At 38.4% G+C, this 13,599-nt stretch overlaps 1 protein-coding gene across 3 annotated transcripts in view; it reads right to left on the bottom strand.

The window, feature by feature from the left end:
- setd3 (SET domain containing 3, actin histidine methyltransferase) overlaps positions 1 to 13,599 on the bottom strand; it is a 172,604-nt gene that overhangs the window by 126,352 nt on the left and 32,653 nt on the right. For all 3 annotated transcript variants that reach the window (XM_072568251.1, XM_072568253.1, XM_072568252.1), the window contains one exon: positions 8,284 to 8,432. In XM_072568251.1, coding sequence (XP_072424352.1) covers positions 8,284 to 8,432 — 149 coding nt within the window. The remainder of the gene's footprint in view (positions 1 to 8,283; positions 8,433 to 13,599) is intronic.

Genomic DNA, 13,599 nt, shown 5'->3' with positions numbered 1-13,599 from the left:
AGGTTGCTAGGGTTGTTATGAAGGCACATGGTGTGTTAGCTTTTATTGGCAGAGGGACTGAGTTTCAGAACCATGAGGTCATATTGCAGCTGTACAAAAAACTCTGGTGCGGCTGCACTTGGAGTTTTGTGTACAGTTCTGGTCACTGCATTAGAGGAAGGGTGTGGAAGCATTGCAAAGGGTGCAGACGAGATTTACCAAGATGTTGCCTGGAATGGAGGGAAGGTCTTACGAGGAAAGGCTGAGGGACTTGAGGCAGTTTTCATTAGAAAGAAGAAGGTTGAGAGGTGACTTAATGGAGACATACAAGATGATCAGAGGATTAGGTAGGTGGACAGTGAGAGCCTTTTTTCTTGGATGATGATGGCTAGCATGAGGGGACATAGCTTTAAGTTGAGGGGTGATAGATACAGGACAGACGTCAGAGGTAGGTTCTTTACTCAGAGTAGTAAGGGCGTGGAAGGCCCTGCCTGCAACAGTAGAAGACTCACCAACTCTAAAGGGCACTTAAATGGTCATTGGATAAACATATGAATGAAAATGGAATAGTGTAGGTTAGATGGACTTCAGATTGCTTTCACAGGTCAGCTACGTTCTATTTTGGAGTGTCTATAATAATCGGCTATTTTGCAGTGTCTATAATATTGTCAGCAAGCTGCATGTGATAGGAATAATCTTTACCTCTCTGATGATTATTTTGAATGCTAGCAGGCTAGAGGACTCACATAGTTTACTCCTATTCATATTTCTTAGGTTCTTATGCAACAAGCAAATAATTGGGATTTACCTACAAACAATGGTAAATGAAATACAGAAAACATTTTAAGAAAATGGTGATGCTATGTTGGGAAGCCAATTTTCCCATCTTATTCCTTGTTTTTAAAACAATTTCTCAAATTATTTCAGTGAGATTATTGGGCAAGATGGACCAACACCTCATAGCTTCTTCTTCCATATGCTTGTGGCAATATGAAGCTGTTAGATATAAATAACCAACTAGGGGAAGTGGTTTACCTTAATACCAAAGACAGTTTCAGTTAGAACATGTATCTTGCTGTATTTGTTTTCTACTGAGTTATTGGAGTTAAGAAACAAAGAACAGTAGAGCACAGTACAGGCCCTTCTGCCTTTTATTCTACTCTAAAATCAGATTAACCCACTTACCCTTCATTATAGTATCTTCCATGTGTCTATCCAAGAGTCGCTAAATGTCCCTAATGTATCTGATTGTACTACCACTACTGGCAGTGCATTCCACACACCCGCCACTCTTTGAGTAAAGAACCTACGTCTGACATCTCCCCTAAACCTTTCTCCAATTACGTTAAAATTATGCCCCCTTGTGATAGACATTTCGGCCATGAGAAAATGTCTCTGACTATCCACTCTATCTGGAGTTGCAAAGATGTTCAGCTATGGCTGAAGAAGGAGGCTTCCTCCCCTTTCAGAAATGTTCACCTTATTTAAGCTCATAATTTGAAGAAACTGCTTACTGAATTACAGTATTTTCTCACATAGATTGCTTGATATCATGTCTACAGAATACCAACAGCTGTTCCTACTCAGAAATGTCAGAGGATTGTTAGCAGACAGATTAGCAGGTTCATACAAATTCTGTATCTGCAGATAAAAATTCACTTCATATTTTAAATATGCCACAGATATTCAATTCTACACAATTTATAACTAATTTGTTGTCAGATCTTTAGTGGGTGTGGTTGCTTCAAAAGGCAGCAGTTGTCTGATTTACTCTAAAGTAATGCAATGAAGTTGCATTGACGGTGTAGCAGTGGACATTACAAAGCAGGATCTCATTGTTGTGGATGTACAGCTTTAAAAAAATTGGGATTACTTCTAAATTAAGTGCATATTGTTATGAAGCTGAAGGTGTGTACTGTACCTTTAAGAGAGAGTGAAAACTGACAGGCACAAAGTGTATTGGACAATTGAAAGCTGTAACAATTTGGCTGTAACCTCGATAGGTCATTGTTTTCACAGCAGTTTAAATTATGCCCCAAGATACTAAAATCCAATCGAATTTGAATTTTATTGTTTTGACAACATTGAACCAATGAGACAATCCAATGTTTTAGGATAGAAAAAGCAGGCATTTTGGACAATTTGCAAAGAAAGAGCACCACCTGCCATTGTCAGACAGAGCACCCAAACATCCTCTCTCTAAAAGGTACCTTTTTCATACGAAACATCTGTGTAGCAGAAGACAGATGATGACTCAGGGAGACCTATAAACAGAGGAGGATGACAGACGCTATCTAGTTGTGAAAATTGATTTGCTGTAAATTTAATAGAGGCTTTATCGATCAATATAGTTATAGAGTGGGAATAAGATAACAAATCTTTAAGACAAAGGAGGCTTAAAGTTGTAAATAGTTGACGTTTAATGTTCACTTTTAGAGTTAAAGAATGAAAGTGTTATTTTTTTCTTTAAATATTGGAATTTGGGTAGTTTTCTGTTACTCATACTTTAACAGACTGCGAGGCAAGGTGAGCTTTTCTGTGTCTTTGATTTAATTAGCAGAAGGGTTTGCTGCAGTGTCGTTACAAGTTGGGGGCTTGGGTCCGTGATTTGGACAGATTTAGACAGATCCAGTCCGAGATTTAGACAGATTTGAACAGATTTGGGGTAAAAGATCCCAGCAGATTTAAACACCTGCCGATCAATATTCTAGATCTCTAAATAAAACACAGGTCAGACAATTTATTTAATTTTGATTACTTGTGGTTGATTAAATTTAAAAAGTGAGAGAAATGGCTCTTAAAATCGCTAAAGAGGTTCTGTGGTGTGAAGATGATTCTTAAATTTGCCAAGAAAGCTTAGAAGGACAGAAAAAAAAACATACTTTGAATCAGCAAAGAGGTTAGATTTGGGTTTCACCAGGGACAAAAGGAAAGCTGAAACTGTAAGGGAATTACTCAAACACTTCGGTGTGTCAGAGAAACAGACAAGTGCAGTAAAGTTAGAAAAACTTGAAATTACAATTGAGGAAATTGGAACTAGAAGATAAACGGGGGATGGGGGGGGGGAGGGAGACAGAGAGAAGAGAGAGAGAAGGCTTTTAACTGAGCAAGGAGAAAGAGAAAGAGAGAGACAAAGAAAGAGAAAAGAAAGGGAGAGATAAAAAGAGAAAAGAAAGAGAAAAGGAGAGGGAGTTTGAACTTCAGAAGTTGCAAATTAGTCAGGAAACTCAAGCTAACAGGATGGAAATGACAAGGATATATGTTAAAGCACTGCCACATTCTGATGAGAAAGTGGTCAAAACCTTCTTTATTTCATTTGAAAAATTGGCAAGGCAAATGGAGTGGTCAGATGACTTGTGGGTAATGCTAGTTCAGACTAAACTGGTAGGCAGAGCTAGTGAGGTATTTGCAGTGCTGTCAGGTCAGGGTCAAGAGATGTTGCATAGATCAAACAAGTTATTTTGAGTGCTTATGAATTGGTACCAGAAGTGTACAGACAGCATTCAGAAACATAGAGGAGGAACCAGGTCAGACTTATATTGTATTCGAAAGAATTAAATGATGTCATTTTGATAGATAGGTGCAAGCCTTAAAATAGCTAAGACCTATGAGGCTCTAAGAGAGATTATTCTGCTGGAGGAGTTTAAAAACTCACTTTCACAGATGATAAGAATTCACGCAGATGAACAGAAAGTTCAGGAAGAGAGAGGGGCAGCAGAGATGACAGATGAATATACATTGGTGAATAAGGCAAACTTTATCTTCCGGCAAGAATTTCATCCTGTGAGGAATAGAAATTGGGAGAAGGGGAGATCCTACACTATGAAACAAAGAGTAGACAACACTGATAAATGTTTACTAGAGGTTTAAAAAAAGCCCAAGAGGGTGGAAAGGAGACGAAAGGCCTCAGGTGTTTCCACTGTGATAAAGTGGGACATGTAAAGTCACAGTGCTGGTCGGAAAAGAAAGGCACTCTGGGAAAAGATGTGGTAAAAGGAGCTAAGCCATTGGCATTAGTGAAAGTAGTAAAGGAAAGTCAAGGAGCAGCAGGAATGTGCACAGCCTAGGCACAGGCTGGGTATGGCGTTAGTGCCTGATCTCTAATCTCTATAAAAACTTCACCTCTGTGGATAAAGTTTACTCAGAAAGAAAAGGGGGAGACAGGCAAGAAGTTACAAAATTTTGAGAGTTACAGGATCTAACTAGCCTCTAATAGTAAGAGATGAACGTATTTGCATTCTTTCTGACTTGTTACCTGACAGAGTGGTAACTTGTGGGATTGATGGACAGAAATTTAGCTTTCCCTCTGTAAAATCGGGTTGGAGTGCCAACTCAAGACTGGGGAAGTAACAGTAGGAGTGATTAAAAAAGTGTCAGCCCCAGGAATCCAATTTGTTCTTGGGAACGAGTTAGCGGGATCCAAGGTGGGAGCGACACCCCTTGTTGTGGAAAAGCCCAAGGAAGACCAGGGAACTGAGGAGTTAAAAGAAAAATACCCTGGAATATTCACCAAATGTGTAGTAACAAGATCCCACCATCATTAGTCACAGTATGAGGCAAAAACTAAAAGAGAAAGATGAAGGAGTTGAGGTTCCATTGGCGGACACCCTGTTTGATGCAATGGTGCAGGAAAAACCTGAACAGGCAGAAGTGTTTAGTCCTAAAAAGCTAACGGCCTTACAACAGAAAGACGTGACAATAAAATATTGATGCCTACTCAGAAAAGGAGGCAGAGAATATTCCTGAGGGTTATTATCTCAAGAGATAGAATCCCAAGACGAAAATGGAGACTACGGCAGTTCCGTGCAGAGGAGAAATGGGCAGAAATACACCAGATTGTGTTGCTGGTAGCATAGACAGAAGTGTTATGGGTAGCACATGAACTACTAGTAGGAGGTCATCTAGGTGTACGGAAAACTCAGGCTAAGGTACAAAAGTATCTCTGTTGGCCTGGAATGCACAATGGTGTGGTTAACTGTTGCCATACGTGCCATACATGCCAACTGGTAGGTAAGCCACAAGCAGTAATAAAACCCACACCTTTCTTGCCAATTCCCATTTTCAAAGAACCTTTCACGTGGGTTATGATTGATTCCCTGCCAAGAACTAAAAGTGGGAACCAGTATTTGCTAACCATAATGAATGCGTCTACCAGATTTCCGGAGGCAAATCTATGACAGAGTATTAAGGCAAAAAGAGTGGTAGAGGAGCGTGTAGCTTTCTTCACATGGAATGGGCTACCTAGAGAGATTCAGTCAGACCAAGGGTCAAAATTTACTGCAGGGCTGTTTAAGGTAGTCACAGATAGCTTACGAATACAGCACTTTAAATCAAGTCCATATCGTCCCGAATCCCACGGAGCTTTGGAAAGGTGGCATCAGATCCTGAAGATCATGTTAAGAGCGTACTATCAGGATTGCCCAAATGATTGGGATAAAAGCTATCCCATTCATATTGTTTGCCATTAGAAATGCCCCAAACAAATCTACTTAGTTTATTCTATTTGAGTTGATATTTGGACATTAAGTGAGAGGGCCATTGAAATTAATTAAAGAAATTGTCAGGACCAAAGATGGAGAGCTCACACTTGGATTATGTATTTTTAGAGGTGAGGGAGAGATTAAGTCAGGTAGGTAAGTTACCTAAACAGCACCTAAAGATGGCACCGTGTAGAATGAAGCAGGTGACAGGTAAGAACTCAGAAATTCAGATATTTTCCTGTGGGGATGATGTATTAGCATTGTTACCAGTGGTAGGAGATCCCTTCAAAGGTTTGGTGGTCCCTATCAAATTGAGAAAAAGTTGGTTCAGGTAAACTATCTAGTAAAGATGCCAGATAGGAAAAAAACTGTATTCCATATTTCATGTGAATACGTTAAAACCTTATTATAATAGAGAGAAGGAACTGGTGAAACAGGTGTTAGTTACTAACCCACAGAGTGAGGAATCAAATCCAGATGTGCCTCAAAATACATTAAACAACGAGGAAATCCTTGAGGAGTGGGATAGGTTTGTAAACTATCTGTCTCAGGAGTAAAGAACACAATTGAAAGGTGTTTTGCAGCAGTATTAGGACATATGCAGGAATAAGATGGGAAGGACTAATGCTATCCTGCATGAGGTAGATGTAGGTAATGCTGTTCCGATAAAATAACACTCCTACAAGCTTAATTGTTTCAAAGCCAGACCGGTCCAGAAGGACGTGGATGTAATATTCAATGAAGATATCATCAAACCCAGTCAAAGCGAGTGGAGTTCATCGTTCATGTTAGCTCCCAAACCTGACGGGTCTCAATGATTTGTGTGGACTAGGGGAAGGTCAACGCTGTAACAAAATCAGACTCATACCCAATACAAAGATTAGAGGGCTGTATAGAGAAAGTTGGACAAGCCAGTTACAAGTTGGGCTTACTGTATGGTTGTTGGCTGATACCTTTATCAGAGAAAGCAAAAGAAATTTCTGCGTTTGTAACCTCAAATGGGCTGTATCAATTCAAAGTAATGCCTTTTGGAATGAAGAATGCACCCGCCACATTCCCACGACTCATGAACAGAGTTGTGGCAGGTTTAACAAACTGTGCAGTCTATCTGGATGATGAAGTGATCTTTAGTGAGTCGTGGAGAGGTCACAGCTGGCAGAGACCTTAGAACAATTCAGAGAAGCAAAACTGGTAATAAACTTAAAGAAAACAGAATTCGCGAAACCAGAGGTAATGTTCTTGGAACATAACATCGGTCATAGAAGGTTGATCCCAAGGAACGCAAAGACGAAGGGCATCGAGGAATTCCCATGACCAACCTCGAAGAGATGCTTCAATCTTTGGGACTAAGCGGATTCTACTGGAGGCTTATTCCAAACTTCAGCAGCGTAGTGGCACCGTTAACAAATTTGCTGAAGAAGACAGAACAATGCCAGGAGGCATTTGACAATTTAAAAGCAGTATTAGCCACTGCACTGGTTTTAGTTTCACCAAACGTTTTGAAAGCTTTCAGAGTTGCAAACAATGCTCGTGACATAGGAGTTGAAGGAAGATGATGATGGAATTGAACTGCCAGTTGGTTACTTTTCAAAGAAACTCAACATCCACCAGAGAAAACACTCTACGATTGAAAAGGAATTATTGAATTTGGCACTGGCCTTACAACATTTTAATATTAATGTCATGAACAATGTGTCAGAAACAGTTGTGTTCATGGATCACAAACCCCTTACATTCTTGGAATGATTTAAAGATAAGAATACGAGACTATTTCATTGGAGTCTTATGTTACAGACTTAAAATTTACAAATCGTACATATTGCGGGTCATAAGAATGTGATAGCAGGTGTGTTATCGCAGATTTAACAGATAAAGATAGATAAGATGGAATAGATACCAATTTATGTGTGTGCATTAGTTAACATGAACTTAGATTAATGTTCTCTGTAATTCATGGTAATGAGGTTAAGAAACAGAGAAAAGAATCAAGCCACTTTTTCATTATGATGGTTCATTTTTTTCTTAAATGGGGAGTTGTTATGAAGTTGAAGGCACGTATTATACCTTTGAGAGAATGAAAGCTGGCAAGCACCTGGCAGGCACAAAATTTACTGGACAATTGAAAGATGTAACGTTTTGGCTGTAACCTAGACACCTCAGTGTTTTCACAGCAGTTCAAGTTTAACCAGTTTAAATTAAAACCCAACTGAACTTGAATTTTACTGTTTTGACACCAATGATATAATCTAATGTTACAGGGTATAAAAAGCAGGCAATTTGGACAGTTAGCAGAGAAAGAGCATCACCTGCCATTGTCAGACAGACTGCCTGAAAACCCTTTCTCTAAAAGACACCATTTTTCATATGGAACATCTGTGCAGCAGAAGACCGAAGAAGACCTAGGGAGATCTACAAACAGAGGAGGATGATAGCTGCTGTCTGGTTTTGAAAATTGATTTGAAAATTTAATAGGGGCTTTATCTGATCAGTCGATTGTTATAGAGTGAGAGGTAGATAACAAATCTTTAAGACATAGGAGAGTAGGAGTTATAAATAGTCGTTGCTTAATGTTCACTTTAGGGTTTAAAAAATAAAAATGTTATTTTTTTCTTTAAATACTGGAATTTGGGTAGTTCTCTGTCACTCATACTTTAACAGATTATGAGGCGAGGTGAGCTTTTCTGTATGTTTGGGTTAATTAGCATGACGGGTTTGCCACAGTGTCGTAACAATATCAACAAGTGATTCTGGAAACTCTGATCTCTGTAGGTGAAAATTACTGCATAGAAAGGATGGTGGATGAAGAAGGTTAAAAGAGGCAAACCTTAATGTCTTTAGTTGCCTTTAAACCATAGCCCTCTTCTGGAAAATAAGTGATTTCAAAACCCTCAGTTGAGGCTCCACAGTCAGCTGCCCACTGCAGTAGTTCATCAAAGTGGTGTTCTCTGTTCCCATCAAAGACAACCGATAATCCTAAATGGTTACAAACCACATAGTAACTTAAAATCAGAGAAGTTAATTATATGTGAATCATAAAGTTCTACTAACTAGAAAAGAAATGCAAAACAAATTCGATTTAATGCTAGGCATTCAAGAAAAAATGAAAAAGGTTTCAGGCAGTGTTTAAACCGATCAGCAATAGCTTTGGTGCAAGAATGATAATATAGCCAATCTACAATAATATCGCACATTGCTTAGTTAATTAAATCCTGACACTATGATTCATTGTACAAGACAAATTGATTGGAGAAGGATGACATGTGACTTGTTACCAAAAAAAAGTATAAAACAAATTATAGAAAATTTAGGAGAAAATGTTTTCACACCTGGAGCTTCAGAAAATAGAAGGCATTTGGAGCTTGATAAATTCCTTGAAACTTCATTCCCACTATTTACAATCCAGTCTTAAATCCCTCACTGTGCACAATACCTATTCATTACAGCACATTTCTCAATCCATTTTCTTGTAATCTATCCTAAACTGTTCTGGTGAATTTTCAACTGTTAATAGCATCACTCAAATGCCCATTTTAAATGCAGTAATCTAGATAGCATCAGGAGAAAATTCAAGCAAACATTATCATTTCAGAACCTATCCTGTTCCTCACTGGATATTCATACATGGTTACTGATCCAATTATTCTATCAACTTTGCAGCCCACAGACACAGCAGGCAAACTCCAACACTTGCAATTCTTGTGCTGGTTGAAATTAAATAAATCAATTCAGACCAGAGATTGAACCTGAAAATGTTCTGATATGAACTAAAAATCAAAGGAAAGCTAAGCAATCAATTTGTTCAAAGTTTTTTAGGATAAAAAGGATCAGGGCATTTTGGGCAGTGGCAAGTGCAACAAGCTCCTCAACCAAGCTTAACAAAAAAAGTACAGACGCCAAGAGGTCACTAGCAAGGAACAAGGGAGATTAAGCAATAGCAGCACATTTTTAGTGCCATAACAGTAAACATCAGTGTGGAGAAAACTGGAATTGTGACTAAAAAGCAATAGATTAATTAAGGGAAGTCATAATGATTGTCGGTTCATATTCTTGCAAATGATCAAAGATAGAAAATACCAATTCATTTTGCACACATTAAAATGCAACAAGCACTGAAGAGGGTGCATCTTTAGAGACCTTTGATTTCTTAACACATTTCCAGTTTCCTCCCACAATCCAAAGATGTGCAGGTCAGGTGAACTGGCCATGCTAAATTGCCCATAGTGTTAGGTGCATTAGTTAGGGGTAAATATAGGGGAATGGGTCTGAGTGGGTTACTCTTCAGAGGGTCAGTATGGACTTGTTGGGCCAAAGGGCCTGTTTCCATACTGTAGGGAATCTAACGCACCTAACACTGTTGGCAATTTAGCATGGCCAATTCACCTGACCTGCACATCTTTGGATTGTGGGAGGAAATCCACGCAGACACAGGGAGAATGCCCAAACTCCACACACACAGGTGGGAATCGAACCCAGGACCCTGGTGCTGTGAGGCAGCAGTGCTAACCATTGAGTCACCGTGCCACCCATTAAGAGTATCCCACCCAAACCCAGCCCTCTACCCTATGATTCTACATTTACCCCTAACTAACATATCCTGAACACTATGGGCAATTTAGCATGGCCAATTCACCCTAACCTGCACATCTTTGATTTGTGGGAGGAAACCACGCTGATGTGGGGAGAATATGGAAACTCCACACAGACAGACGGTCACCTGAGGCTGGAATCGAACCCAGGTCCCTGGCACTGTGAGGCAGCTGTGCTAACCACTGAGCCTTCCACTTAAAACTTCAACACTACGAGCAGGACTCGAACCTGCGCAGGGAGCCCCCACCGGATTTCAAATCCAATGCCTTAACCTCTCGGGCATCACCGCTGCTGGGGAAGTGCAGGTTAGGTAGATTAGCCATGGTAAATGTGCAGTTAGGAGGTTAAGGTATAGGTCTGGGCCTGGATATAATCCTCTTTGGAGGGCCGGTGTAGACTCAATGGACTGAAAGGCTTCTTTCCAGACTGTAGGTTCAATGAATATTCAGGACCATTTTAGAAATAGTAAGCGAGAACTTAAATGAGGACAATCTGTTCAACAAATCACGATCACTTGTTTTGGCATGATATAAAGAAAGGTGGAACTCCCTACAAGAGTTGCATTTTGATTTTCTGATATCCCAACCTAAAATCCTATTTGTGAACTGATATTTAATATTGAATCAAGTATAAAACACAGACTAGATAAGAAAATGAATTAAGACCGTTCCTAATAGATGCAGTGCCAGAAGGTTGAGGTGTTGAATGAAAGACAAAGGTTTAAACTCCTTGATAACCTACATAAAGCTTAGATGAAGAAATCAATTATAAGCTTTTTAATTCTGCAGATAACACTAAATAGAATAAAGCTCACAGAGAACAGTGCCAGTAATTTCTAAATTTAGATTTGTCTTTGTAATTGAGTGGAATGATGTTAAATTATCTAATAGCAATCATAATATAATCAAGCTCAATGCAGTGCTTCTAAAGGAGAAACATGAAAATTATGAGATTCTATATTTAGATAAGACTGAATTCAATATGCTAAAACAGAGACTGTCTGTAGGAAACTAGACAAGTCTGTTTTGGATTAAATGACAGATCGGTAGGAAGAGTTAACAAATTAATATGATACAGTATATATTAAAGTGCAAGATAAAAGTTTCATAATATTTTAAAAATACCAAAAACAGCCAAGTTTGACTATAGAGTTAAGAAATAATATAAAGCAAAAAAGAAGTACAGATCCTGATGTGGGGAGAATGGCAAATAGTGGGTAAATATATAAGAGTACAAAAAGGGAATATGACATGAAACTTGCAAACAGCATCAAATCAAGCAAAAAGTCTTCGCAATTACTTTAGGTAAAAAAAAAAGACACGACAGGAGCAATATGGGTGCACTGAAAACATATAATAATGGCCTTGTCAATAGGGGACATACGGAATAACAACATCAGTATTGACATTAGAGGAAGTGGATTTCAGGCCAAAGGTATTAAGCATATGAGGCAAAGGCAGGAACATGGAATTATGTCATAAAATAGCCATAGTCACACTGTATGGCAGGGCTGGCTCAAAAACCTTATGCCATTTCCCAAAGATAAAATTAACTCAATGGGTATCGAGTGAAAAATTGAATAACGTAGGCCTGAAAAACTAAAGGAGAGAGTAATAATCAGAAAAAAGGAAAAAAGAATGTTCTGAGAGTAGCATTACACTCACAAAGAGTAACAGTTTAAAAAACTTGATCAAAATTTCAGAGTTATCCACCTTTTTAGTGATACAAACGTCACCTCGTTTATCTTTTATCATATTTGTCAGAACAATGCAAAGAAGTGTTGGTCAGAACGTTTTAAAAGAGGTGTTTTGAAGAGAGTGCGTGATAGTCTCAAATGCAAAGGAGATGAGACACAGAAACAGTAGACAAACTTACAGTATATTGTCTAGAAATTAGTGATGATGCAATACAAATAGTGCTATATAAACTATTCAAGAGTGCAATTAAGACGCACCTAAAGCAGTTTTCTAAAATCAAACTAATGACCAGAAAACTTGCATTGAAACTGGCTGAATGATCATAATCTTTAATAGAGCTAAAGAAGTCAAAGGCATTCAAAACACTAGAGTGTCAAAGTGGTACTTCAGTAAAACTACCATGCTTTGTAAAGTTTTGAAAGCATTTTAAGTGGCAAACTTGTATTTATTGGGAAGTAAACTGGTAGGAGGACATAAAAATGCAAAGAAAAACATGAAAAAATGGGACTGTGGGTCAGGAAAACAGAGGACACTGATTATCAAAAAGTGTTGCGAAGGTATGAAACTGAAATAAAAAAAGCGAAATATATTGTTTTAGATGTTTGAAGATCTAGTGGGGGTGGGGGGGGGGGGACGTGGAGGAGGGGGAAGGTGAAGAGGGTACCTACAGGACCTTTAGAAACAAGAACAAGAGAAACTAGGGAAAGAGGCCATGCCAAGTTTTAAGAAAGAGTTTAGATTGTGATTAACAGGGAATAAAGGGGAATGGGAACATAGAATTAGAGTTCTAATAATAAAAAGAAATAACAGTTGAGTAAAATTGAGTTTCCATGTGTCAGACTAGGTCATACATTCTAACATTTGAAGTTTACAGCACACTAAGTGCTATGATATTACAGATGTTTTATTACTATATTCTTTAAAGTCAAGGTTTTTTTATCATTTTCACAGAAATTAGGTTTATAATTAAGGGTTGAAACAAAGAATTGATACATTGCAAAAAAAAAAGGCCATTCGGACCATGAAGTCTCACTGGCTCTTCAAATACGAATTGTGACATGTCCTATACCCTTGGATAGTTGCTTCTGTTCAAATACTCATTTAATGCCCTCCTGAATGCCTCAACTGAATCTGCCTTCAACACATTTCTATTTAATCTTTCTATTTATTTCCATATCGCATGTGGTTCTTTGTAATACACTTTAAAATTTGTGTCCTTTGCTTCTCAATCCTTTTACAAATGGAACGGTTTCCACTGATTTTGTACAGGTCCCTTGTGATTTTGATAACTCTTTTAAATCTCCTCTTTGTTTTCTCCTTTCCAAAGAAAGCAGTTTCAAGTTTTCCCAATCTATCCTCATAAGTCAAGTACCTCATTCCTAGAAGCATTCTTGTAAACTTCTTCTGCACATTCTCCAATTATTCTCATTCTTCCTGAATTATGGCACTCAAACTGTACGTAATGCTCCACTGAGGTCTAATTAATGTCTTAAAGAAGACTTATTATATAGTATATGACTGCTTAGTGGAGTCTCATCATTATAAATTCTAGGATTGCAAAGGAATTTTGGTGTTTGATCCAACATTATGCTATGAATCATATCCTAGGTAATCAAAATCTAAAACCTTTTTTAAGTTTTACACCCAGCAACTATCCAGGATTAGCCCTCAATTCTGGATAAACCACAGACTTTCTTTTGTCATTACTCCTAATGACCATACAGTGATGCCAACAATTCCTGCACTGGCTGAGATTACTATAAAGGAGTCTCCTTCTCAGCCTCTCCCCTCGCTTGAGCAATGGTGACCCTCAGGTTAAATCATCACCAGTCACTTCTGTCTAATGGACAGAACAG

This window comes from Chiloscyllium punctatum, chromosome 4 (assembly GCF_047496795.1).
Source record: "Chiloscyllium punctatum isolate Juve2018m chromosome 4, sChiPun1.3, whole genome shotgun sequence".
Classification (NCBI taxonomy): domain Eukaryota; kingdom Metazoa; phylum Chordata; class Chondrichthyes; order Orectolobiformes; family Hemiscylliidae; genus Chiloscyllium; species Chiloscyllium punctatum.
The sequence above is the reverse complement of the archived record's forward strand: the minus strand, read 5'-3'. Positions and strand labels throughout refer to the sequence as shown.